The following is a 27,372-nucleotide window of genomic DNA, read 5'->3' as shown; positions in this document are numbered from 1 at the left end:
GATTTAAAAGATAGCCTAGTTTCGAATACCTTATTAAATTTATTTAATATTTATTTTATTAATGATAAATGTATTTTTATACCCTCCACCACCATAAGTGGTGAATGAGGGTATATAAAAGTTTGTCATTCCGTGTGTAACATTGAGAAATATTCATCTGAGACCCAACAAAGAATATATATTATTCATCCTTATGAAATTCTAAGTCGATTGAGCTATGTCCGTCTGTCTGTCCGTCTCTGTAAAACACGCTCACGTCCAAAATACGCAAACAAACTTAGCAGAGTTGCAAGAAAAATGTTTATTATTGTCCTAAGCAGTTTGGTGTTGAAAATCAGCAGAATCCGTACAATGGAACCAAAGTTATGAATTAAAATGTGGGACAACCTCAAAAAAAAATTGATAATTTTCACATATTTTTTGGTCATTTTTGTAAATATATTGCAGCTAATATCATAAAATTTTGCACTCGTTACTTTTATGATAGAAGGACTAACTCTGGTAAAAATTTTAAGAATCGGTCCATGATTTCTCCTAGCCCCCATACCAATTTATTCCCTAAATATGGTTCTATGGTCTATAAATACATACAGAATAGGAATATTCATAGAAAATTCAACAAAAATAAGTTTTGTGGTAAAAAAAATTATATTACAAAATTTTTCGTGGATCGGCCCATATTTGACCATAGCCCCCATATAAAATACACTTCCGAAAGTCTCTTAAATAAGCATAAATGTCTTATAAATGTCGCTATCAAGTTGAAATTTGGCACAAATAATCCCCATATATACCATAATTGCTGTACCTAATTCTATGAAGATCGGCCGATAATTGGTTATAGCTCCCATATAAGGACCACTTCCGAAAAACACAATAACCTACGTAAATATCTAAAAAATATCAATATCAAAACAATATTTCGCACAGATTCGTAATTTATACTTAGAAATCATATTACAGGATTTTGTGAATATTGGTCTATATTTGACCATAGCTTCCATATAAGGTCCACTTCCAAAAATCAGTTAAGTACTTATAAATCTCTAATAAATACCTTTATCATGCTAAAATTCGACAAAAATAATACTCATATACATAGATATCACTATACCAAATTTTATGCAAATTAGCCGATAATTGGTCATAGCTCCCCTATAAGGCCCATTTCCGAAAAATATATTAACCTTAAAAAATATTAAAAACATATCCATATCAAAATTAAATTACGCACAGAGCAGTTATTTGTATCCAGTAATCATACTTCTGCATTTTTTGAATATCGGTACATATTTAACCATAGCTCCCATATAAGGTCCACTCCCGAAAATCACTAAAATCCTCATAAATTTCTCACAAATATAGTTATGAGGTTGAAATTCGCAACAAATTTATTCAATATATACAAAAATCCATGTACCAAATTTTATGATGATAGGCCCATAATTGGTCATATCCTCCATATAAGAACCACTTCAGGAAAACATATTAACCTGTACAAATATCCAAAAAAAACTATACTGAACCAAAATTTTACACCGATCAGTAATTTGTATCCAAGAATCGTACTACAAGATTTTTGAAATATTGGTCCATAATTCGGCATAGCTCCAACATAAGGTCCACTTTTGTTAATAGCGTTGTTTATATGAAATTCTATAAAAATAGCTCTCAAATACTTAGGACCATAATAGATCATAGCTTGTATATATTAAACCAAAATAGTACACAGATCAGTAATTTGTATTCAAAAATCATAATACTGAATTTTGTGAATATCGGTACATAATTGGCCACAGCACCCACATATACCCTTTTTTATACTCTGTTTCTTCATTTGAGGTTAACAGGGAAAAATGTTGACCCAATAGTATTAACTAATTATTATGTATATAAATGGTTAAATTTCATACGTTCTAATAGGAATTTCAGTTATAAGTTGCTGAATTAGATACAATTTTTTGTACATTTGGAATAAAATATCTTCTGCGTAATCTAGTCTTTTAACAATTGTTATATTTTTTCGTTGTTATACCATCATATTTAGGTGGATGGTATTTAAGATTCGGCACGGCAGAATATAGTACTTGTTAACATTGCTACCTAATTCACCATAATTGTATATATTATATTTTCCAACACTATATTTTATAAGTCTCCAAATATTATTAATGTATCTAGTGACAGCTTTTTAATTTAACGAAAAGTTTAATTGTCAAGATGCGTCTTTAAGCCTTCGCCATTTTACTTAAACCAATTTAGAACGTTGGCTTAGACGTGATTCAGTGGAGCTAAAAACATTTTCCAGTAATTTCTATACCAAAAAGTAGGTTATATATTACAAATTATTGTTGCCTTAATACTTATGTATTGTTTTTATGTATAGGAATTTTAATACAAATACATTTGCTTAATAAATCAAGCCTTTTATTTAACTGGTGTATTTTATTCAAAATCCTGAGGAATTGCTGGTCCGGCCGATTGCCATCCCAACATTTTTAAAATTCTTTTTGTGGCTTCACTTCATCTACACTTGAATCACATTAATAACCAAAACCTATCTCGCAGTAAGTAAAATGGATAAAGACATTACAAAGGGTCAACAACATAATGATAACAAAAACTCACTAAGTCCCAATCCCTCTAAAGACAATATAGCGACTTGTAACAAATGCAAAAATATAATTCTAACTAGCAATAGTTCTGTAGAAAACACTAATTTACTATGTGCAGAATGCTCAATTAGGCCTACATCACCTGCTCATAGTGTCATAAGTCACCATTCTACTCGAACCAATCAATCTCAATCTCGAAGTATACAACTAAAACTTCAACAACTTGAAGAAGAAAGAGCATTTGATTTAGAACAAGCCAAGTTACATCGCGAATATTTAAACAAAAAATATAAACTTCTAGAAGAAGCTGATGGACTTAGTGATGCCTCTTCTAACAAATCCCAATATATTCGTACTTGGATAAACGAAATGCCATTTCAAAAGGATGCATTCGACAATTATATTGATGACATCCCAAGAACTACCACTAACGTTGCAAATAATTCGACACTTGATCAAATCACAAATATGCCTAATCAGTCTTCAGATTGTAATATGCCCACTAGACATGTAGAACAAAACATCGCGTGCAGCAATTCGGAAAGAATTCCACTAAATTCAGGTATGTGCAGTTACTCTGTGGTCACCAACACTTCTTACCCATCTCACACAACCGCCGCACCAAATTGTGCACCGGTTACCACCACCAATAGTGGTTATCAAACACAAACTCAATCCTTTAATAAAAAGACCACCTCGTACCAACCTGCTACTGTGTCATTTTCCAATTTGCCTGCATCTAATAATTATCGTACATCAGTACCACCCCCCGAAAATTCAACAATCGAACAATCTTTTATTAGAAATGCCCCTATTTCATCTACAATGCGATCACACACAAACAATCCAGCATTTACAAATCAATATATCAATAACACTCAATTACAACAAAGTAGCGTTATCGCACGACAATCCGTTCCAAAAGAATTGCCCATATTCGATGGTAATCCCGAAGATTGGCCCTTATTTATCTCCACCTTTGAATGGTCTACGACAGCATGTAGCTTCTCGGACACCGAAAACCTCATCCGTCTTCAAAAATCACTAAAAGGCGATGCTCTTCATAGCGTTCAACATATGCTTGTACATCCCTCAAACGTCACTAATGTCATCGATGTTCTTCGTATGCTTTTTGGTCAACCTGAGAAAATATTGAACGCGATAAAAAATCGAATAAATTTAACTCCAAAAATTTATGAAAATAATTTGCAGAATCTTACATCTTTTGCAATTAATGTTCGGAGTTTGGTTGCGACTATTAATGCGAGCAACTTACCAGATGAAATAAATAACTCATTCTTACTCCACCAATTATTACAAAAACTACCTACAGTCTACCAAATGCAGTGGGCATCTCTTAAATTGCAGCTTATTAATCAAAATAAAAAACCAAATTTGTCTGCTTTTGACGATTGGTTGTTTAACATTGGATTAACAGCCAGCACAATATCAATAGAATCCACAACGAATAACTTAAGCAGCAGCAAACGCAGCGCAGCTGATAATAACAAACCGACAACAAGTAAGAGAGCTTACATCTATTCTCACAGTGATGAGCGTAAATGTGTTGTTTGTAATAACAAATGTAAAGCTGTTAATGAGTGCCCAACATATAAATCGTTGGATCGCAATGAGAAGTGGAAGATAATAAGAATGAATAAATTATGTAAATTCTGCTTGTGTTTACATAGCGGAGAATGTAGAAGAAAGAGAATGTGCGGTGAAGAGAACTGCGAGTATTATCACCATCCGTCATTACATAGATATTTATCATCGAAATCCAAAGAAAATGTAGAAACGTCAAATATTCAAAACACTCATATTTCTAATGAACAAGAAGAAGCAGTAGTAATAAATAATTCACATAGTGCAAAAGTAAATAACATTTTGTTTAAAATAATGCCAATAAAAATATACGGCAATAATAAAATAATTGAAACGTTTGCATTTATTGACGAAGGATCGTCAATCAGCCTAATGGATGAAGCAATTGCCAATGAATTGGGAGTTAGTGGTGTACCAAGTCCATTGTGCTTAAGGTGGACTGGTGGTATGCAAAGAAGCGAAAATGATTCAAAGAAATTAACAATAAGTATTTCAGGTGAAAACGAACGACGTGTAAAATTAAACGTATGTACGGTGAAGTCTTTAAATTTACCAATGCAAACATTGGACTACAAAATGATTTCCCAGCGTTTTCAACACCTGCAAAATCTGCCCATAAAGAGTTACGTGAATGCAGTACCAAGACTCCTAATCGGATTGAACCATTTTAACTTGGCAACTTCAAGTAAGACCCGTGAAGGGGCTCATCATGAACCAATTGCAGTACTTACGAAGCTCGGATGGATTATTTATGGTACAATGGCTGAATTAAAAAATACAAGTAAGCATTTCAATTTTCACATTTGTAGTTGTTCTCATAGCACTGAAGAATTATATGAATTAATTACAAGTTTTTATGCACTTGAAAGTATTGGTATTTGTACAAAAGACCCCCTTACTTCTGAAAACGATAAACGTGCGTTGAATTTGTTAAATAGTTTAACAAAATTTAAAGATAATGGACATTATGAGGTCCCATTATTATGGAAATATGAAAGTTTTAAATTGCCAGATAGTCATGACATGGCTCTAAAACGTTTAATATGTCTGGAGAGAAAGTTAACTCAAACTGCTGATCTTTACACAATATTTAAAGATACAATTTCTAGTTATCTATCTAAAGGTTATATTCGAAAACTGAATGAAAATGAAATTAAGCGAATCGATGGGAAAGTATGGTATTTACCTATTTTTGTGGTTTTTAATAAAAACAAACAAGGGAAATCAAGGGTCGTTTGGGATGCGGCAGCTAAATCTAGGGGACTGTCTCTAAATTCTTTTTTATTAAAAGGCCCTGATATGCTAGTCTCTCTTCCGTCAGTTATTTTTAAATTTCGTCAATATGCTGTGGGTTTGTGTGGTGACATCGAGGAGATGTTTCATCAGATATACATAAGACCAGAAGACCGCGACGTTCAAAGATTTTTGTGGCGTGACTGTGATCAAAGTAAAGTTCCCGATGTTTATGTCATGGATGTGATGATCTTTGGAGCTACTTGTGCTCCGACCATATCACAATATATAAAAAATATAAACGCTGATAAGTTTCAAAATGAATTTCCACTGGCTGCTAAATGTATAAAACAAAATCATTATGTTGATGATTTGTTGGACTCTGTAAACACGCCAGAGGATGCAATTAAATTGATTTCAGACGTATCGCATGTACATCGCAAAGCTGGTTTTAACATAAGAAACTGGATTTCTAACAGCACATCAGTAAGACGAGCCTTTATGGGGACAACTTCAAATGGTTCCAAGTGTATCAGTTTTAAAGATGAGACTCAAATTGAAAAGGTTTTGGGAGTATACTGGGAATGTCAGGATGATGTTTTAACTTTCAAAATTGCTTCATGGCTTCTCGAAAGTGCTTTATTTTCGCTAAAGAAATCACCCACAAAACGCGAAATTTTGAGACTTGTTATGTCAATTTACGACCCTCTTGGTATTATTGCTCATATAACAATGTACGTCAAAATACTAATGCAAGAAGTATGGAGATCCAAAATTGATTGGGATGAATATATCACCCCAGATTTGATACCAAAATGGACACAGTGGGTAAATAATTTGCCAAACATCCAAAATATTAAAATACAAAGATGTTATTTAAAAACTTTAAAAAATTATGATGGGGTGGACGTACAGTTGCATACATTTGTGGACGCCAGCAAGGACGGGTATGCGGCAGTATCATATTTAAGGTTAAAGGAAAATGACAGCATTATTTGCTCCATAGTTGGTGCAAAAGCAAGGGTGGCACCAATGAAAATTACGTCTATTCCTAGATTGGAGCTCATGGCTGCATTAATTGGAGCTCGGTTTGCCAAATTTATTGTTCAAAACCACGAAATCAAAATATATAGGAAGTATTTTTGGAGTGATTCAAAGACCGTATTGAGCTGGATAAATTCCGATCATAGGAAATACCATCAATTTGTAGCCTTTAGAATTACTGAGATTTTGGAATTATCTTCAGTAAAGGAATGGAATTGGGTACCAAGTAAACAAAATGTTGCTGATGAGGGAACCAAATGGTCCAAAATACCTAACATTTGTAGTCGCAGCCGATGGTTTAATGGTCCAGAATTTCTCTACCAACCTGAAGAGCAGTGGCCTCCAACCGAACTTAATACGCAATGCACAAATGAGGAGCGCATACAACATATTAACCACATATCAAAACACGAACCGGTTTTCGAAACATTTCGTTTCTCAAAATGGAACCGCCTTCTGAGGACGGCAGCTTATGTTCTACGGTTTTTGAATAACTGTCGTAAAATTAGAAAACAAAAAGAAGAACTAACACGAGAGGAACTAAATGAAGCTGAGTGTGTGTTATATAGACAAGCTCAAAATGAAGAATATTTAGCAGAAATTTCGGCATTAAAATTAAATATTTCTATAAAAAAGTCGAGTACAATTTATTCTAAATCGCCTTATTTAGATAATGGTGTTTTACGCGTTGATGGTAGAATTGACCAGGCAGATGTTCCTTCTGAGCAAAAACGGCCAATTATATTGCCAAGGAAAAGTCATGTTACCAAACTAATATGTCTGCACTATCATGAGAAGTTTTATCACATTAATCATGAAACGGTTGTCAACGAATTAAGACAAAAATATTGCATTTCAAGACTTCGTGCTATATATAAATTAATGATTCGTGGTTGCCAGATGTGCAAAATAAACAAAGCCCTTCCCCAGATTCCGCAAATGGCAAAGTTGCCCCGAGCTCGAGTTGCATCATTTGCTGTTCCATTCACTTATACTGGCATTGACTTTTTTGGGCCCATATTAGTAGTTGTTAATCGCCATAAGGAAAAAAGATATGGGTGCTTGTTTACATGCTTAACTACACGGGCGGTTCACATTGAAGTAGCTCATTCCCTGACTACTAATTCCTGCATTTTAGCCATCCGAAATTTTATGGGTCGAAGAGGAATTCCTCTCGAGTTTTACAGCGATAATGGGACCAATTTCGTTGGAGCTGAAAGAGAATTGCGAGAAGCTTTAATTGATGTTGACCGAAATGAGTTAGTTAAACAATTTACTACTACCACTACCAAATGGAATTTCAATCCACCAGCTACACCCCACATGGGAGGCGCTTGGGAGCGCTTAGTTCGCTCAATTAAACGATGAAGTTCTTTTAAGCATGCTAATTGAAGTGGAAAACATAATCAACTCAAGGCCACTTGCTTATGTTCCAATCGAAGAAGATACCGAAGAAGCTATAACACCGAACCATTTTTTAGTAGGCAGTTCTAGTGGGCTAAAGCCGTTATCTATATGCAGCGATGAAGGGATCTTGTTGAGACAAAATTGGTTAATATCTCAACAATACGGAAATATTTTTTGGAAGAAATGGTTGATTGAATACTTACCGTCGTTAACATGTAGGTCGAAATGGCATGAAAAATCAAAGCCATTGTGTAAAGGGGACTTAGTTATCATTGTTGACCCTGCGCTTCCAAGAAATGTCTGGCTGCGAGGTAGAGTATTAGAAACAAGGTTGGCAAAAGATGGACAGGTCCGAAGTGCAAAGGTACTTACACAGCGTGGCATAATGGAGAGACCTGTAACCAAGTTGGCGAATTTAGAAGTAGCTCCTGCAAAGAGGTCTGACTGCGAAGAGGATTCTTGTCATACGAAGGGGGGAATGTTAACATTGCTACCTAATTCACCATAATTGTATATATTATATTTTCCAACACTATATTTTATAAGTCTCCAAATATTATTAATGTATCTAGTGACAGCTTTTTAATTTAACGAAAAGTTTAATTGTCAAGATGCGTCTTTAAGCCTTCGCCATTTTACTTAAACCAATTTAGAACGTTGGCTTAGACGTGATTCAGTGGAGCTAAAAACATTTTCCAGTAATTTCTATACCAAAAAGTAGGTTATATATTACAAATTATTGTTGCCTTAATACTTATGTATTGTTTTTATGTATAGGAATTTTAATACAAATACATTTGCTTAATAAATCAAGCCTTTTATTTAACTGGTGTATTTTATTCAAAATCCTGAGGAATTGCTGGTCCGGCCGATTGCCATCCCAACAGTACTCTTACTTGTTTTATTATGTATTTACAAAACCTTCGCCTGTTCTAAGTTTTTTCTTATTTTTTGGTTATTATAAATAGAGACTGAAAATAATTTAATTAATAAAACATAATTAAACAGTAATCATAACATATACATATTAGGGTAAAAGTTAAGTGCTGAAAATTTAAGCCAAATCGGACAACCATTTCGAGGTCAAAGTTCTTAAAGCTCCTTAACATGCTGCATCATTTTACAGGAATATGTAGATTCATTTATATAAATGAAAATTACAGAAATTTTTTTTGGAGATTAACCCTATATCTATTTTGAGTCAAAATGACCTACAAACTGTATTATAGCTAAAATTCGGGAGAAATTAAAATTTTTCATTTTTTTTTAAATGTTGCTACTAAATAATTACTTTGGCAATTGAGTGCAAAAGAATTGAAATGTATGTATATGTAATTATCGTTGTAATGAGATATAAATGACAAACATTGTTTAAAAAATGTTAAAGTTATTAAAAATTCGCCATACCATTAACGTGTCTCAGGCCACTTGAACAAGAACGTTTAGGGAAAAAATTAACATATTTTGAGAAATATTAAAATAAAAGATAATGTTTACTTAAAATATTTCCGTATTTACTAGTGTTTATAAACCGGTTAACCGAAAAACCGGTTTTTCTTCGAAATCTCAGTTTTTTGCGAACCGGTTAATTTAAAATGATGATTTTCGGTTAACCGGTTTATCCGGTTTTTATCACTCGGTTAACCGGTTTTTAAAATTTAGGTTTAAAATTAAGAAATCTCATGGTTTTGTGCATTTTTTATATTCATTGTACAAACATTATTGGTCGGATTTGAAACCTAAACTGCTGATTTACAATATAAAACTATTTAGATTGATATTTTTAAGAATTACAATGATTCTAAATAGTAGAGGACGATGAGTTTACTTAAAAACTTTTTCAGAATAAATTGCACATAATCAAACTATAAAAATTAAATTCCGCAGAATTCTAGAAGTTAATCAAAATCTTAATAATGATTCATTATAAACTTAGTGATGATTTTACCAAACGTCATGTTGAATTTGATGTGCATATCTTCTTTCAATCAATTTGACTTCATTAGTGTGTTTTGTTCTTAAAATTTTGTTTTATTATTCATTTCGTTAGCTTAGTGTACAAAGTCCTTTTCAGAAATAACAACGTTCCAAAATCCATAATTTGAAATATTTTGAAATCTGATAATGGAGTTTTATTAATTATTTGGTATGATTTATAATGACAAATAATCACAGCTAAGAAGAAGTGCGTTTGCATCTAGGTCCTTTTTTGGGACTTGCTAAATTTTCTGTTCCATATCAGAAAAATTTAATGAATAAACCAATAATTAAAACAAGTATATTATATATTTAGTAACATATTTGTTAGGTCACCGTATCATATTTACTAATAATCTGTATTGTTATTATTTATAGTTATTATTCATTTGATTCATTTGTTTTATTTTCCATTTTTTATTGTATTAAATTTGTTCATATTTTTGTCTCACTGTTGTCACTGTAATTTGTTAGCATTTTTGTTCATACTAACCACTGTAACTTATTTTGGTAATGACCCGTTAGTTTTTATTATATGTTTCTCACTTCAATTCTTGTAACAAGTATGTTGTTGTTGTTCTTAAAAATGCAATATATTTAGTATTTTGTTTTTGCATACATTCATATACATATAGGTACATACTTATTAGTAATAAGTTGAATTGGTACATTGGAAGTGAGAGACAAATAATAATACATACAACAACAACAGTGTAGCCCTTATTTACATGATCAATTGTTAGGCTTAAGAACTTTAATTTTAAATAAAGAAAACATTGTCATAGTTGAATTCAAGCAAGAATCATCTCCTCTTTTATTTTGTCGGTACCACGGTCGCAATTTCTTTTAGTTTCGGTTTATATCACTGCCCAACAAACCTTTTCAGCAACATATAGACAACAATTCGAAATATACAGAATTGCTCTATATCGTTGCCGGTGAAGAAAAAGCTCTTCATCGTACATTTTGGCGCCCAACGTGGGGCAAGATATTTATCCAAACTTTTGCTAAATTTGTCGTCCTGCCGGTCCGTGGTACATTCCATTTGTTCGTTGAAGTACATCTTAAATCTACAAGTGTACAGGTCGTGCGTGAGTGGATTGTTCGTTGTTAAACAAACAAAAAAGAAAAAAAAAACAATTTTGTTAAAAAAGAAACTTTGTGGTACAAACTAAAAATAAAAAACAATTTTATTAAAATAAAAACTTTTGTGAAAAATAAAGAGACAGTGTATTTAAAAACATTTTGGAACAAATTGTTGTGGCATAAATTGAACAAACATATAAGTTCAAAATATTTTTGTGAGCTCTTTAAAAATAAATTTTTGTTAAAGCATAAACATATTACAGTTGCATTAATTGAGATTTAATCTAACCAAATATAAAATTTGTTGGCTCGGTACATAAAAACAGTTTTTGTGGAAAAATAAATAAAAAACAGTGACTTTAATTTTTGCCGCTTATATTTATATACAAAAATACATAAACAGTGCGTGATTTATTTGGTTCCAGTATATAGTGTAATATTTTCTGTACATCAAAATTTTTGTCGCTCGCAATATTGCGGTACATATATAAAATAAATATATAAGGCTTGTATATAATCATTTTTTGGCGTAAATTATTGTCGTCGGTTACAGTGCTAACAAATTGTGTCTCCATTTTGTGAATTCTTTTTGGAAATTTTTTTGGCTCTCCTAACCCAACTTTTTGAAGTTTTCGAGATGACTTTGGAAGAAATTAAGCAGCAACGGGCTAATACTAAGAAAAGTATAACCCGCATCAAAAACCAAGTTGAAGCCAATGGAAGGGGTGAAGGTAAGACACTTTCGTCAGCCGAGTTGAAGTGCCGTTTGGGGATTTTGGAGTCATATTTCAAGCAGATACTGACGTATCAAACCCAAATTGAGAAATATGATCCTGATGACAATGGTAGGCCCGAAATTGAAGACTTGTACATCGCAGCGAAGATGAATATTCAAGCGCAACTTGGTGAGGATGTCCACAATACAACCATGTCCGACTCTACAATTTGTTTTCCTGTTAACAACAATAAATTGCCTCAGCTCAAATTGCCCACATTTAGTGGTAAGTACAGTGAGTACAAAAATTTTATAACGTCGTTCAACCAAGTTATCGATCGTGAGTTTGGTCTATCGAATATCGAAAAATTTAACCATTTGCTGAACTGCCTCCAAGGGCAAGCATTGGAAACGGTCAAGGCTTTCCAGATTACTAATGAAAATTACCCAAAGGCTCTGGAAAGGCTGAAAACGCGTTACGACAATAGCTCACTGATTTTTATGGAAAATATTACCACTCTGTTTGAACTTCCAGCCATGTCCAAATACAATTGCGCACAATTACGAAGTCTCGTTGATAATGTTTCTGCTCTTTATAGCTCCCTTTTGTCTCTAGGCTCAGATAGTGACATTGCTAATTCGATGCTGATCTACATAGTTTTGGAAAAGGTTGATGATGAGACAAAAAGAAAATGGAAAGACTCTTTGGATTTCACTGAACTGCCATCGTGGGATGATTGCTCCAAGGTTCTTGAAAGGCATTGCCAATTTTTGGAATCGGTTGACACCAGCCATACAAATGTGGCCCACCGTAAGCCTGACAATCATCAATCTGGTAAGTCCAAATATAAAAGCTCAAAAACTGGCTATTCTTTTTCGGTTTCGAAACGTGTTTGTGTTCTTTGCACAAAAACTGACCACACAATTACTCGTTGCCCTCGCTTCAAAGATATGGATGTCGGTCAACGTTTTGAAAATGTCAAACGACTAGGGCTTTGTCTTAATTGTTTGTCAAAAGGGCATCAAGTTAACAGCTGTTCCTCTACATTCAAGTGCAAATCTTGTTCTCGCTTGCATCACAGTTTGCTTCATCGGTCTCAGTCAGCTTCTAGGCCCTCGTCCCCGACTGCTGAACCATCTACTTCTCGTGCTGCCTTGAATGACTCTCATGCCTCGGTCCATACTCATATGGAAAAATCCTCACCGGAACAGGTGCTTCTTGCTACTGCCATGGTTCTAGTTCGTGACGCTACAGGTCACTATCAATTCGGACGTGCTTTGTTGGATTCTTGCTCTCAATTGAATTTCATTACGGATGAATTTTCTCAAAAATTGCACTTGCCTCGTAGAAAACAAACTACAGAAGTCGCTAGCATTGGTAATACTCATAGTAAAACGAAATATAGGTCGTCAACAAATGTGAAATCTCGAGTTACTGATTTTGAAGTGTCCCTTTCATTTTGTGTCACACCTCATATTTCTTATCAACCTGATGCTGAATTAGACGTCTCAACCTGGAATTTGCCCCCAAATACTCAGCTTGCAGATGAAAACTTTTTCAAATCAAAACGAATTGACTTGCTTATTGGTACAGAAACTTTCTTTGATATTTTGTCAGTTGGTCAAATTAAACTTGGTCCGAATTTGCCAAAATTACATAAAACTCTATTTGGATGGATTGTAGCTGGTCGTTATTTATCAAACCAATCGAGCGATACTGGTTCTTCTTGTATGCTCTCGATAGAAGAGGAAGTTGATTTAAAATTACAACGATTGTGGGAAATCGAAGAAATTCCATCTGGCTCAAATACTTTGACTCCAGAACAAGCTGATTGTGAATCGTTTTTCAATAATACTGTCCATCGTGAATCTTCCGGTAGAATTGTTGTTAAATTACCCTTCAAAGAATCCGCTGACACTTTAGGTCTCTCGCGAAATATGGCTCTTAAAAGATTTGCATCTCAAGAGAGACGATTTGCTCGTGACAGCAATCTCAAATCACAATATGTGAGTTTTATGAAGGAGTATGAAGATTGTGGACATATGAGTCTTGTTCGTAGTCCCCGCTTAGATGTGCCTCATTATTTCATCCCTCACCATTGTGTTTTCAAACCTAATAGTACTTCAACAAAATTAAGGGTGGTCTTCGATGCGTCCTGTCCGTCATCATCTCAAAGGTCTCTCAATGACATTCTTATGGTTGGTCCAACGATTCAAGATGAGCTGTACAAAATTTTACTTCGTTTTCGTCTTCATCGTTTCGTTATTACAGCTGATATAGTAAAAATGTATCGGCAAGTGCTTATTGACTCTTCCCATAGAAAATTCCAGTACATTTTGTGGAGAAATTCTGAAGAAGAAGAAATTCGCACTTATCAGTTGAATACAGTTACCTATGGAATGTCTGCTGCTCCCTACCTAGCCATTAAAAGTCTTCACTATCTCGCAGACCAGTACATGGACCAATTCGAACTTGGTGCAAAAACTATAAAGTCATCATTTTATGTTGATGATTTTATCGGTGGTGCAGATTCAATAGAAGAATTGACTAAAATTAAGACAGAGGTGAATGAAATTCTAATTCGTGGTTCGTTTCAATTGGACAAATGGCACTCAAATCATAGAAGTTTTCAAGACGACAAAACTATAAAAGATCTAAATATTGATGAATTAGCTGTGACCAATGCTCTTGGTATTACTTGGGATCAACAAAAAGATGTATTTCTATTTTCGTTTACACCTAAAGTTCAAATTGATGGAAAAATCACCAAAAGAACAATTTTGTCGCTCTCGTCATCACTTTTCGATCCCTTAGGACTCTTAGCTCCGCTTATTATAAAATCCAAAATCATCATGCAAGAATTGTGGATTCTCAAAATTGGCTGGGATGAATCTATCCCTCAAGAACTACATTTGGCTTGGGAATATTTTGTTTCTGATCTCAAAACGTTAAATTCCTTTGAAATCCCTCGTTTTTGTCTCGCTGCTGAATCTCAATCAGTTCAACTTCATGGCTTTTGTGACTCATCAATTCGCGCTTATGGATGCTGTTTCTACTTTCGTGTTAAAACTTATTCAGGAAATGTCTCTGTTCGTCTTTTTACTGCCAAATCTAGAGTTGCCCCGACGAAAAGAAAATCATTGCCAAAACTTGAACTATGTGGCGCACAACTTTTGGCTAAATTATACTCTAAAGTCAAAAATCTTTTCGCAATACCAAATCTTGAAGTATTTCTATGGACAGATTCTCAAATAGTTCTTCACTGGTTAAAGCAACATTCTTCTACGTTATCCGTTTTTGTTGGCAACAGAGTATCGGAAATTCAGGATCTAACTACTGGCTGTATTTGGCGACATGTTCCAACGCATTTTAATCCTGCTGATATCGTGTCTCGTGGTTCAACTGTAGAAGAACTCGCTTCATCTATCTGGTTCAATGGACCAGCATTTCTCACTCTCGGTGCTAGTAAATGGCCTCCTAATAAAATAGATCAACTATCCATAGAAAATCAACAAGATATCGACCGAGAAAAACGCAAAACTGTACTCTCCCTGGAAGCAACATCTAGTTACATTCTGGATTCGGTTGAAAATTATAGCTCATATTTAAAAATTATTCGTATTGTTGCGTGGATGCTCCGTTTTTCTCAAAAAACAAAAACTAATATTTTCCATTCTGATTCTTTACAGCCCCAAGAATTAGAAAACGCCTTGCTCAGAATAGTTTTTAATCTACAGCAACATCATTTTCAAGATGATATACAACGAGCTCTGAAGAAAAACGATCCTCAAGGTGCACTAAAGTGTCTCAATCCCTTCATCGATTCATCAAATGGATTCAACTTGCTCAAAGTCGGTGGTCGCTTGGAATTCGCAGCAATTTCTGAAGGTCAAAAGCACCCTATAATCTTGCCCAGCAAAAATCATTTCGTCGACTGTTACGTGCGTCATCTACACATCAGCAACTACCACGCAGGACCCAAGGCTTTAATGTCGTTAATCCGCCAGAGATTTTGGATCATCAATTCAAGAAACCTATGTCGTCGTATCGTTAATTCGTGCCCACAATGCATTCGTTATCGCCCAAGGTTGCTTCAACAAATGATGGGCAATTTGCCCGTAGAACGACTTAACCCTTCAAGGCCCTTCGCCAGATGTGCTGTTGATTTTTGTGGTCCAGTAAACACTTACCTAAGAATTAGAGGGAAGGTACCATACAAGACATATATTGCTGTTTTTGTTTGTCTCGCAACTAAAGCAGTCCATCTAGAAGTTGTATCAGACTTATCAACAGATGCCTTTATTGCTGCTCTTAAAAGGATGATTGGACGAAGAGGTCTACCCACAGATATATTCTGTGACAATGCCACCAATTTTGTTGGTGCAAACTCTAAGTTGGCTCAACTAAAATCGTTCCTTTTTGATCCTAAAAATTCCAATTTTATAATAAATTATTGCTCAAATCAATTTATTAATTTTCGCTTTATTCCCCCTAGGGCACCACATTTTGGCGGATTGTGGGAGGCGGCCGTCAAATCGGCCAAGGGACACCTAACCAGGACCCTCGATAACACAAGGCTCACATATGAGGAACTTGCAACTGCAATGATTGATATAGAAGCAATTCTAAATTCGAGGCCCATTTCGCCCCTATCATCCGATCCCAGTGACTTTGAAGCCCTTACACCAGGCCATTTCCTGATAGGCGCTCCCTTACGCAGTTTGCCAGAACGTGATGTCCCTCCAATTGAAATCAATAAACTTGAGTATTGGGCCCGAATAAGCGCCATAAAACAACAATTTTGGAAGAAGTGGTCCCACGACTACATAAACGAGCTCCAGACCCGCAATAAATGGACTAGCACCAACTCAAATATTTGTACTGGCTCCCTAGTAATCATTAAAGAAGATAATTTACCACCGCAGCGTTGGCTCATGGGTAAAATCATCAATATTGTTCGTGGTAGAGATGATCGAGTTAGAGTTGTCGACATCAAAACAACAAAGGGAATTATACGTCGCCCTATCCACAGACTGGCTTTACTATTTTCTTGAAAGTGTCCTTTCAATGGGGCCGGAATGTTAGGTCACCGTATCATATTTACTAATAATCTGTATTGTTATTATTTATAGTTATTATTCATTTGATTCATTTGTTTTATTTTCCATTTTTTATTGTATTAAATTTGTTCATATTTTTGTCTCACTGTTGTCACTGTAATTTGTTAGCATTTTTGTTCATACTAACCACTGTAACTTATTTTGGTAATGACCCGTTAGTTTTTATTATATGTTTCTCACTTCAATTCTTGTAACAAGTATGTTGTTGTTGTTCTTAAAAATGCAATATATTTAGTATTTTGTTTTTGCATACATTCATATACATATAGGTACATACTTATTAGTAATAAGTTGAATTGGTACATTGGAAGTGAGAGACAAATAATAATACATACAACAACAACAGTGTAGCCCTTATTTACATGATCAATTGTTAGGCTTAAGAACTTTAATTTTAAATAAAGAAAACATTGTCATAGTTGAATTCAAGCAAGAATCATCTCCTCTTTTATTTTGTCGGTACCACGGTCGCAATTTCTTTTAGTTTCGGTTTATATCACTGCCCAACAAACCTTTTCAGCAACATATAGACAACAATTCGAAATATACAGAATTGCTCTATATCGTTGCCGGTGAAGAAAAAGCTCTTCATCGTACAATATTTATACTCAATTCCATTTGACTGAGATAATAGTTTTGAAATTTTTACAAAATAAAATGGACTTAGCACTTTTGTATATTCATAGGTATTTAATATTAACCATTCCTGATTACTAAAAACTACAAATTTTAAAGCTGTATATACTTTATTGGACATTTTATGTTTTCTACATATATATGACGGTTAACCGGTTTAACCGGTTTTTTCGATGTCGGTTAACCGAAAAACTAGTTTTCTAAAAAGCCCAATTTTCGGTTAACCGACAAACCGGTTTTCTAAAAAATCGGTTTTTTATAAACACTAGTATTTACTTGTGTATGAGTTTTTGTTTTCGTAGGATACCGCCAACCTATTCGCAAGTATAACCAACAAAATTAAATTTTTTTAAGGGCAGTTTCAAATCTGCATTTTTAAAATTTTGTTAAACAAATTTAAGAATTTTTTAATTATCACATTGGGTGTTATAGAGATTATAATCGGGAATAAAAATACGCAAAAATTATGTTAATACCTGCTACAGTTATTCCGATTTAAATTTTATAAATTATATAAAATAAAGAAGTTTTTGCATGTCTTTTGTAAAAACTAGGGTCTTCATTCTACTAATGATCGTTCGATTAATCGAATAATTTCTTACGAATAATTATTCGAACAATATAAAAATGGCCATTTCGAATAACGAATAATTCGAACAATTTTATATAGAATAATCGAATAAAACGAATAAATGTTCATAAATAATAAGTAATAATGACTCACAAAAATTGTATTGGTTCTGAAATTCGACAAATAACAAAAGACAAAGGGACTTTCGATCACTGTAGATGAGTGTTCCGATAGCTACTTCTATAAATATATAAATATTACTGCAAGAAGTTACAATTCTAAAAACAAATCTTTCAAAATTTTTAACTTAGGACTTGAACCAATGAAAATAAAAGATACGAAATAAAATATTTGTTATTTAGATGGCGAAATATTAGAAGAATCGAAATTAATAATCAAAATATTAACTTAGATTAAAGTGGAGTTGAATGTTGAATGTGTGATTTTGAAGCGGTCGTCGAAAGTGATATTGAGGATGACATTTATAATGATTACATTGAAATAGATGAATGCAGGCCATGACCTTAAAATATATGTATATAAATGATGTAATTAACCGCGTACGTAAGTGTTGCAAAATATTTAATAAATCGAACGATAAACACAAAAAAAAGCATGGAGTTCGTCTTATACATGATTTTGAACATCGTTTGTCTAACATGGTAATAAACTTTTTGCGTATTTGTAAATGCGTCAATCATACACTGCCTGACTTCAAATTAGCCACGCTCACTGACAATGATATCAAACTTTGGACAGATTCCCTTTATTGTGTAATTCCCCAAGACCACTTTATTAAGAAAAGATTCGGCAACGTTGATAGAGCTTGATGTATAATACAAGTTGTTATAAATAATTCAGAAATAGTGAATAATTCATTTACTAAAGAAGTAGTTACACAATTTAAACCCCGAATTGATGAACGACATAAAAAAGTTCTTAATATGTTTATATTGTATTTGAATTAAGGACATGATCTAGCTCAAATTTTTTAAGCATAGCTCCAAAACGGAAACTAAAGGGTTTGCTAGTCAATTGTTTTGTATATTGTTCGGGAGTTAATCTGATCAGAATATTTCTGTGGAAAATTTAATGATGAACTTTGTTTTTGAATGTTTTTTAACATTATCAATACTTGAATTGTTAACTTTAACGTTATTTTTTGTTTTTCTTTAACAATAAAATATTAAAAAACTTCATTCTTTCTTTTTTAAAAAAATTTGAATTATTCGAATAATTCGATTAATTTTAAACGTGTGATCGAATTATTCGAACAAGTTAAAATCTATTATTTGAATTATTCGTTTTATTCGAACAAGAGAAAAATCGACTAATTGAAATACCCTAGTAAAAACGCAATTAGATAATGTGCAGAACTGTCGATTAGTTTTGTTAAAAGAGAACTAAAAATCGGCACAAATTAATGAACAAAAAATAATAGAAAATTTGCAGACTATTCTGATAAGTATCTTAAGGAAATTTAGACGATTCGGTTAATTGTCTGATAAAGTTTTAGAATATAAGGCGATATGTCGGAAAATAATGTTTAGTGGGATGTATTTATATCTACGCACACATATAAACTAATGTTTGTATGTACAAAAAACAAATACATTTGTAAATAGTTAAAGGTTAATTTTAAAATAATATTTTATTATTTTTGAACAACTATAACTTAAAAATATAAATTGATATTTGAGTATGTTTATTAAAGCATTTAATACTAAAAGATACAAAGAAAAAATTATTTTAGGATTATTATCTTGATAACGTGTAAAAAAAATTTATACCATATATTTTTGCAAAATTATTAAAGTTTTCGTCAACACAAATTGTGCACAAATTTTTGTACAATTTGTTGCAATTTATAAATTCTAGTTTATTAAATTAAAGTTTAAGAACATTCACTGAAATACTATGTGTATGTACATAATTTTACTTAAACTAAGAATCAAAAGAAAAGCAAATACAACAAATTTAAAATATATTTAAATTTATTTAAATTAAAAAAAAAGTAAAATTCACACCATTCAGTTGTTAAAAAACAATCGCATACACACTTGATTCCAAACAAACGTTCGAAAACTGAAATCCTTTAGTTTAATACAATTTATGTGTGAGAAAATATATATGTATTTATGTATAATAACTAAAGTTTAATATGACTGATATTCGCAATAAACTGTTTTGTAATATTAATATGTCAAAAATATTTTTCAAACTGTCAGTTACAATTATACATACTTTAGATAATAAATCATTTTATCATAAAATGGACAAGTTGAATATTAAATGTTGATAAAGCGATTTTCATAAATGCTCTACTCCAGGGTACTTGAGATAGTAAAACGAAATGTTACCGGGTGTCTTTATCTCTCTGAGTTTAAAACAAATTAATAATTTGTCTGAATACATTGATCAAAATATGAGAGAAATGTATTAAAACAATTAAAATTAAAATTTGAAAAATGTATAAAAAAATCAGATGGTTGTAATATAAATATTCGATTATACATATAAAATTTTTTAATAGGATTAGTAGTGTGTGTTGATTTCGTTATAGTGGAAGTTTTAAATAGTTGTGTTGTTTAAAAATCATAAATCATATAATATTACTAATACTTAAACACACTTTTACAAGCACATATACTCATGTATAAACATAGTAACAGTAAATAAAAGTTAAAAATATTCAAAGATGTGGGTAATGGGTAGGCGAAATTTATAATTCTAAAAGATATTTCGATAAAATTTGGTACATATAATTTTTTCGACCCAAGAACGAAGCCTATTGAAACTGGCTGAAAACGGTCCATTATTTCCCATAGCCTCTATACAAATGTCCGTACGAAATTGGACTTTATCGGTCATAAATGTTTAATTTATATAGGTACATACTAGGGTATTCAATTAATCGGGTTTCTGGTTTAATCACTTAATCGAGCAAATAATTAATCGAGTTTTAGTTATATTCGGTTAATAATCGGTTAATTTAAAATTATTTGATTAACCGAATAATTTCTATTTTAATTGTAAATTGAAAATATAACAACGAATTTTGTGTACAAAAACATAAAAAACAGCAGACAAGGTATTTGAGATCATTTTTGTAAACATATCGCCTATTTACTGCAACAACGTCACACAGTGGGGGATCTGAAAAAAAAGTGGAAATAAATCTGTAACTTCTAAACGAATAGCCCGATTTTAATAAAATTTCCCATGACTATAGAGGAGGTGTCGATAAGTTTAAGTTTTGAATATGGGCTTAAACAACCAAGGGGGGGCCGAGCCACAATGCCCCAAAGTGGAGCACCTCGGGTATATCAAAAATTAAAAATGATGCCAAATTTTTGTTTGCGATCCGATTTGAAAGATTTTTATATATATGGAATGTACTAGAGATCTACTAGACGAGATCTAGCTTTAGCCATATATTATCTCTTATAGTTTACGAGTTATACGCATTTGAAAAGTAAAATTTTATTTTTTTGCCTACCTTGGTCTGCCATTTTGCTAATAACAGATCCAATTCTTTCCCGATTTTCTTGAAGTATCTTTTTTTGAATTAACAACAAATTTATTAATAATCTTAAGAAAGAATTGTTAAAAAATACTTAAAAAAAATAAAAAAGTCGTTTTTTCGCCATTTTTTTTTCGAAAAAAGTACCTACATTAATTTTAAATTATACAGAAAATGAAAAAAAAATAAATAATGTGTTTATATTTTTCTGAAAGATAACATTTCGGGAAATATTATAAAAGCAAAATAATATCAAAATTCGATTATTGCGTTGTCCAGAGCCTTCCGAAGTAGACCTATTTTTATGTAAATTTCAACTTTAGACAACATATTCTAAAATCGCATAGCTGCTTTCAAAAAATTAAGACCTGTTTTGTATGTTCCAATCTGTTCTTCAATATCATGCAAAGGGATTTCATAGCCCCGAGCTTGGTACCTTCAATAGATCCAAAAATCAAAAATCCCAAAAAGTTTTTTGGGAATTGTGGGATTCTCAATAACAAATCTAAATCCAAATTTTCACTTTTGCATTCCGACAAAAAATTTCTATATAATTGTAAAATTTAATTAAAAAATATTCATAAACCAAAAAGTTATAGCAGTTTAAAAATTTAAATTTTCAACAAAAAATAAAAAAAAAAAATGTATCTTTTTTTTTGCAAAAACTCTTCTATGAAGTTTTTAATTTTCAATATATTTAAACATTTTTGAAAAGAAGATGCAATTTCCAAAATATTTCCACCTTATTTTGTCCACGTGCCACAGTAATGAACGAATGATTAACAGGTCTAGTGAAATTTCATCACCAAGTTATTTTCTTCCATAACAACTTCAATGTGAGGTAATTATACAATACATAAGTACAAACATTAAGCGATTGCAACTCTTTTTTAACAATGAATCCAAGGTATAATATGAAATACCTGGGATATCCCTAAAACATATTTCATACATAATACTATTTTTTTACGCGTCATAACTCAAAATCCGTGTTTTTTGAACTGAGAAATGCAAAATATGGGCCGTTCTTTTATTTTTCATATAGTTTTATCAGTTTTCAAAAAAGTCAATTATTTTTTGTGTGAGAGTGTTTTTTTGTTGTAAACATCAAAATTAAAATTCATGTTTTCTCGTATATTTGATAAGTAAAAATTTTGGTTAAATACAGATTAGAAAGATATTAACATCTACTATTTATATTTCTGAAATCGCATGATTTGTTGAAAATTTATTTAAGAAATAGTAAAATGTCATAAAACATTCAAAGACGTTTTTCTCGAAACGACTTTTTTTGAACTATGACGTTGTTGCAAAATTTGTTTAACAAAATTTGAAATTGGAGTTTTGAAACTGCCGTTAAAAAAATTAAATTTTTTTGGTCATACCTGCGAATAAGTTAACGATATCCTACGAAGACAAAAACTCATATACATGTAAATATGGATATATTTTAAGTATTTTAATATTTCTCAAAATATGTTAATTTTGTTTCTACATTTCTTGTTCTAGTGGCCTGAGACACGTTAATGGCCTGGCGATTTTTTAATAACTTTAACATTTTTTAACCAATTTTTGTCTTTTATATCTTATTAGAACGGCAATTACGTGTACATTTCGATTCTATTAAATTAAATTGCAAAAGTAATTATTTAATGCCAAAATGTTTACAAAACATGTAAATGCACCTCAAAACTTCAGCGTCGTTGCGGCACCAGTTAACGTTATCCTATCATCCTAATATTTTACACAACGAGTTTCTACAATACATAGAACCATTCTAGAGGGAGGGACGGCCTATACCTAGAACATTTTTATCGTCCATACAATCTTGGAGCACTCTAATACTCACTAATCATTTTTATTGGATGTTCAAAAAATATCTAATTTTTTTAATTTGAAATTTGTATTTGAATTGAAAGGGAAAAATAAATACAAACATATTTTTTAAAGTGCAAAAAAAGGAATTTCGGTTAATCGCAATTTTTAATTATTCGAGCATTTAACCGTCCAAAATTAATCGGTTAACCGATTAACGGTTAATCGATTGAATACCCTAGTATATACACAAATATCGCTCCAAATAAGTTTTATATATACCGAATTCATGTCACCAAATTTTATTATGATCGGTCCATATTTAGTCATAGCTCCCATTTATGACCCTATGCTCCCACGTTTAATGCAAAAATAATATGTACCAAATTTGACCGAAATATCTTCAAAATTGCGACCTGTACTCTGGTCGCAAGGTTTACATGGACAGCCAGCCAGACAGAAAGACATATGGAAAAATCGTACGTTCGCGACCGGTACTTCAGCCAATTAAACAAAAACCAATAGAGATATTTTATTGTATAAATACTGGATAAAGACCTACATTATATTAATAAACTTTTAAAATAAATTAATAGCTTTTAAATATTCCGTTCCTTTTCGCAAATTAATACATTTCACTACTGTCAGCCAAAGTTGACTTCTATTTTACATACGTTTGTTACCACTTGTTTATAACTATCATTATGAAAACTTAAAGTCGATGGAATCCGTCTTTTGCACTAAACATAGAGCTAACAAAATGCTGTCGAATCGCAAAAAAAAAAATGCTAGGAAAAGTTTTTTTTCTATATTCTTTGGACATCTAAAGCGTACGAACGTACGTTCGTGACCCCAGGAAATGTCCATATGTGAAAAATGTGGAATTTCGTTACCGAAATTCGGTAATACTATTAAATTATGAAAATAAAAATGTTTGATTTTGATATTTTAGTTTATTAAAATATATAAAATTTCAAATGTAAAATTTAAATATCAATGTCACCTTACTTGTAATCTTTGTGAACTTATTAATAATTTAAATAAGACCAAACTTACCGCTAAGCTACCAATACCGAAATAATCAACAATACCGTAACCGCTAAAATGAAGTTACCGAAATTATCCAAATTAGTATTTTTACCGTTTCGAATGGGTAGCCAAACATGGTATTTTTCATGGTTTTATTGACCTACACGAATGGGTGTTGTAGTGAATAAATTAGATATTAATAATACGCCATAGTTAACATTTACAAAAATATGTTGACAATATTGTGTTTTGAAATTAAATTTTTTTTATTTTTATAATTTAAATTATGTGTAGAATATCGGTAACGGTTGTAATAAAATTAGCTGTTACACGTTTCATGTTTGTTCACAAATTGTGACTTTATTTAAATATTAATATTCTTATATATGTACTAACAATGAGAATATTGCTTAGCCTAGAATTTAGTAACTTTATAAAATCACTCAATTCCTTAAATATACAATTATTCTAATTTATATAGCTATTTCTGTTAAGCCATTTACATATACACATCCCCTAATATAAAGTATTTTTTTTGCCGAACATTTTTCGTTATATCTTTGGCATTTACAGTCGAATCTTAAATTATGATATATTAATGTTTTTGTCTCGAGAAGACCAATGTTTTGCTCTAAGGGGCATTGACCTCAAGTATGCATTTCAAATATTTATCAGCCGGATATATTTTCCTACCACACTAATGTCATAAAATTGGTTCCACTTCTATCCTACTTAGTGCCGCACAGTGGCTCATTTTCGTTTTTCATCGTCCCAAACTTTGTAACTTTTGAACCGATAGAGACAGTTTAGAAATTTTTTTTTTGATGGACAGATAACTTCTTGAATTTTTTAAAATTGAAATTTAAATTTTTTATAGCATTTAGTATGAAAATGCGTTTTTTTTTTGTAATTTTTTGCATCAGCTTTACTTATAAAAAAGTTGTAAGCAGATAAAAACAAGTAACGAAGTATGTTCGGCCAAGCTCGACCATATAATACCCTACACTATAATTTATTTCGGTGGATGTTTTTCGGAAGAGGGCATTATATGGGAGCTATGATTAATTAATGACCTATCGACATAAAATTAGGTCGTGTGATTTATGTATATATGGAAGTTATTTGTGTTGAATTTTGTGTTTATACCACCATTTTTAAGAGATTTATGCTCGTTAAAGTGATTTTCGGAAGCAGGTCTTATATGGGAGCTATGACTAATTATGGACCGATCGCCATGAAATTAGGTCGTGTGATTTATGTCTATATGGAAATTAGTTGTGTTGAATTTTATATTTATACCAACATTTTTAAGAGATTTATGTTCGTTAAAATGATTTTCGGATGCGGGTCTTATATGGGAGCTATGACTAATTATGGACCGATCGCCATGAAACTAGGTCGTGTGATTTATGTCTATATTAAAGTTATTTGTGTTGAATTTTATATTCATACCAACATTTTTAAGAGATTTATGTTCGTTAAAATGATTTTCCGAAGCGGGTCTTATGTGGGAGCTATGACTAATTATGGACCGATCGCCATGAAATTAGGTCGTGTGATTTACTTGTATATGGAAGTTATTTTTGTTGAATTTTGTGTTTATACCAACATTTTTAAGAGATTTATACTCGTTAAAGTGATTTTTGGAAGCGGGCATTATATGGGAGCTATGACTAATTATGGACCGATCATCATAAAATTAGGTGACTTTGATTCAGTTTATATAAAACTTATTTAGAGCAAAATTTGTGTAGATACCTATATAAATTAACCATTTACAATCGATAAAGTTAATTTCGGGAGAAAATTTGTATGGGTGCTAGATAAACTAATGGACCGATTTCAGTCACTTTCAATAGGCTTCGTCCTCGTATGTATGTACCAAATTTTATCGCAATATCTTCAAAATTGCAATTTGTACTTTGCGCCAGTCATATGAACATGTAAAATAAAAATAGAAAAAAGTTGGGAGTAATTTCATTCAAATGAGAAAAGTGTTCAAAAACAAGTCAAAACAGGTCAGCAAGTATATATGGACTTAAAGAGGACACTTTGGCCTTTCTCCTGGTATTAAAATTTGTTTAACCCCTTTTTACCCTAAGCACTTTTATTCCACTGAAATTCAAATTTGACTAAATTATAGTACCTGTGAAAACATTTAATAACACAGTAAGTGTAAACGGTACAGTGACAAATAATACCATTTCTTAAAGACCATTATTCTAACATAACAATAAAAAAATCATCCAAGTATCGATAATAGTTTGCGAGTAATGATAATTTACTTCTGATCAAATTTACAAAAATCACATTTTTTATAAAACACAATTGACAATATTTTTATCTAATTTTTTGGCTATATTGGCTAATATTTTTGAAATCGGAGTTAACAAAAAAATGGACTTTTGGCCGATGAAATTGAGATATGAGCCACCGTGTGCCGTAGATATTGGTTTGAAATTAATGCCATGTTACCTTTTAGGTAGATATTTATTTGTTGAAATTACGGGTATAAAGTAGGGCTAGAACTAATTTTGGCGAAATTTTTGGCATACCACTACGCGATGGACAATGTTGTATAAGTAATGAAAATCATTTTTTTAAGTTATTTGGAATCAAAAACATCACGCACCAACACCAATTTCTAAATGAAAAATTATATAAATAAATATTTTTTTTTGCAAGTGTGAGGGATACTTCCCTTATTTAAAAGTTGTCTTTTGAAGTATGTCCGCAGTTATTATTAAAATAAAATATATTGTATTTCAAAATAATTGTAAATATTGAATGAAAAACTTTATTGCATTTGGTGCGTGAACTTTTTTAACAACCGCGAGAAATGAATACCGTGGTTTTTCATATTTTTTAACGTTCTATGCGACTATGCTATGCCAATTTGCAAAATATGTCATAAGTTATATCCCTAGTATAAAGGCATCAATATTTTATATATAAATATTTGAAATAAAATTATATATTCGATTAAATTGCACAA

The 27,372-nt window shown here is 31.9% G+C and overlaps 1 protein-coding gene across 1 annotated transcript; it reads left to right on the top strand.

Moving 5' to 3' along the window:
- Nucleotides 1-11,604: 11,604 nt before the first annotated feature.
- On the top strand, nt 11,605-16,737 carry LOC135951534 (uncharacterized). Its single transcript, XM_065501202.1, has one exon. It carries the CDS (start codon nt 11,605-11,607, stop codon nt 16,735-16,737), a length of 5,133 nt encoding a protein of 1,710 aa, XP_065357274.1.
- The last annotated feature ends 10,635 nt before the right edge of the window (nt 16,738-27,372 follow it).

Source organism: Calliphora vicina, chromosome 1 (genome assembly GCF_958450345.1).
Source record: "Calliphora vicina chromosome 1, idCalVici1.1, whole genome shotgun sequence".
Taxonomy (NCBI): Eukaryota; Metazoa; Arthropoda; class Insecta; order Diptera; family Calliphoridae; genus Calliphora; species Calliphora vicina.
This window is presented reverse-complemented; position numbering and strand designations above follow the sequence as displayed.

Excerpts from the sequence above, each read along its gene's own strand:
- LOC135951534 (XM_065501202.1), top strand. The coding sequence starts at position 11,605 with ATGACTTTGGAAGAAATTAAGCAGCAACGGGCTAATACTAAGAAAAGT.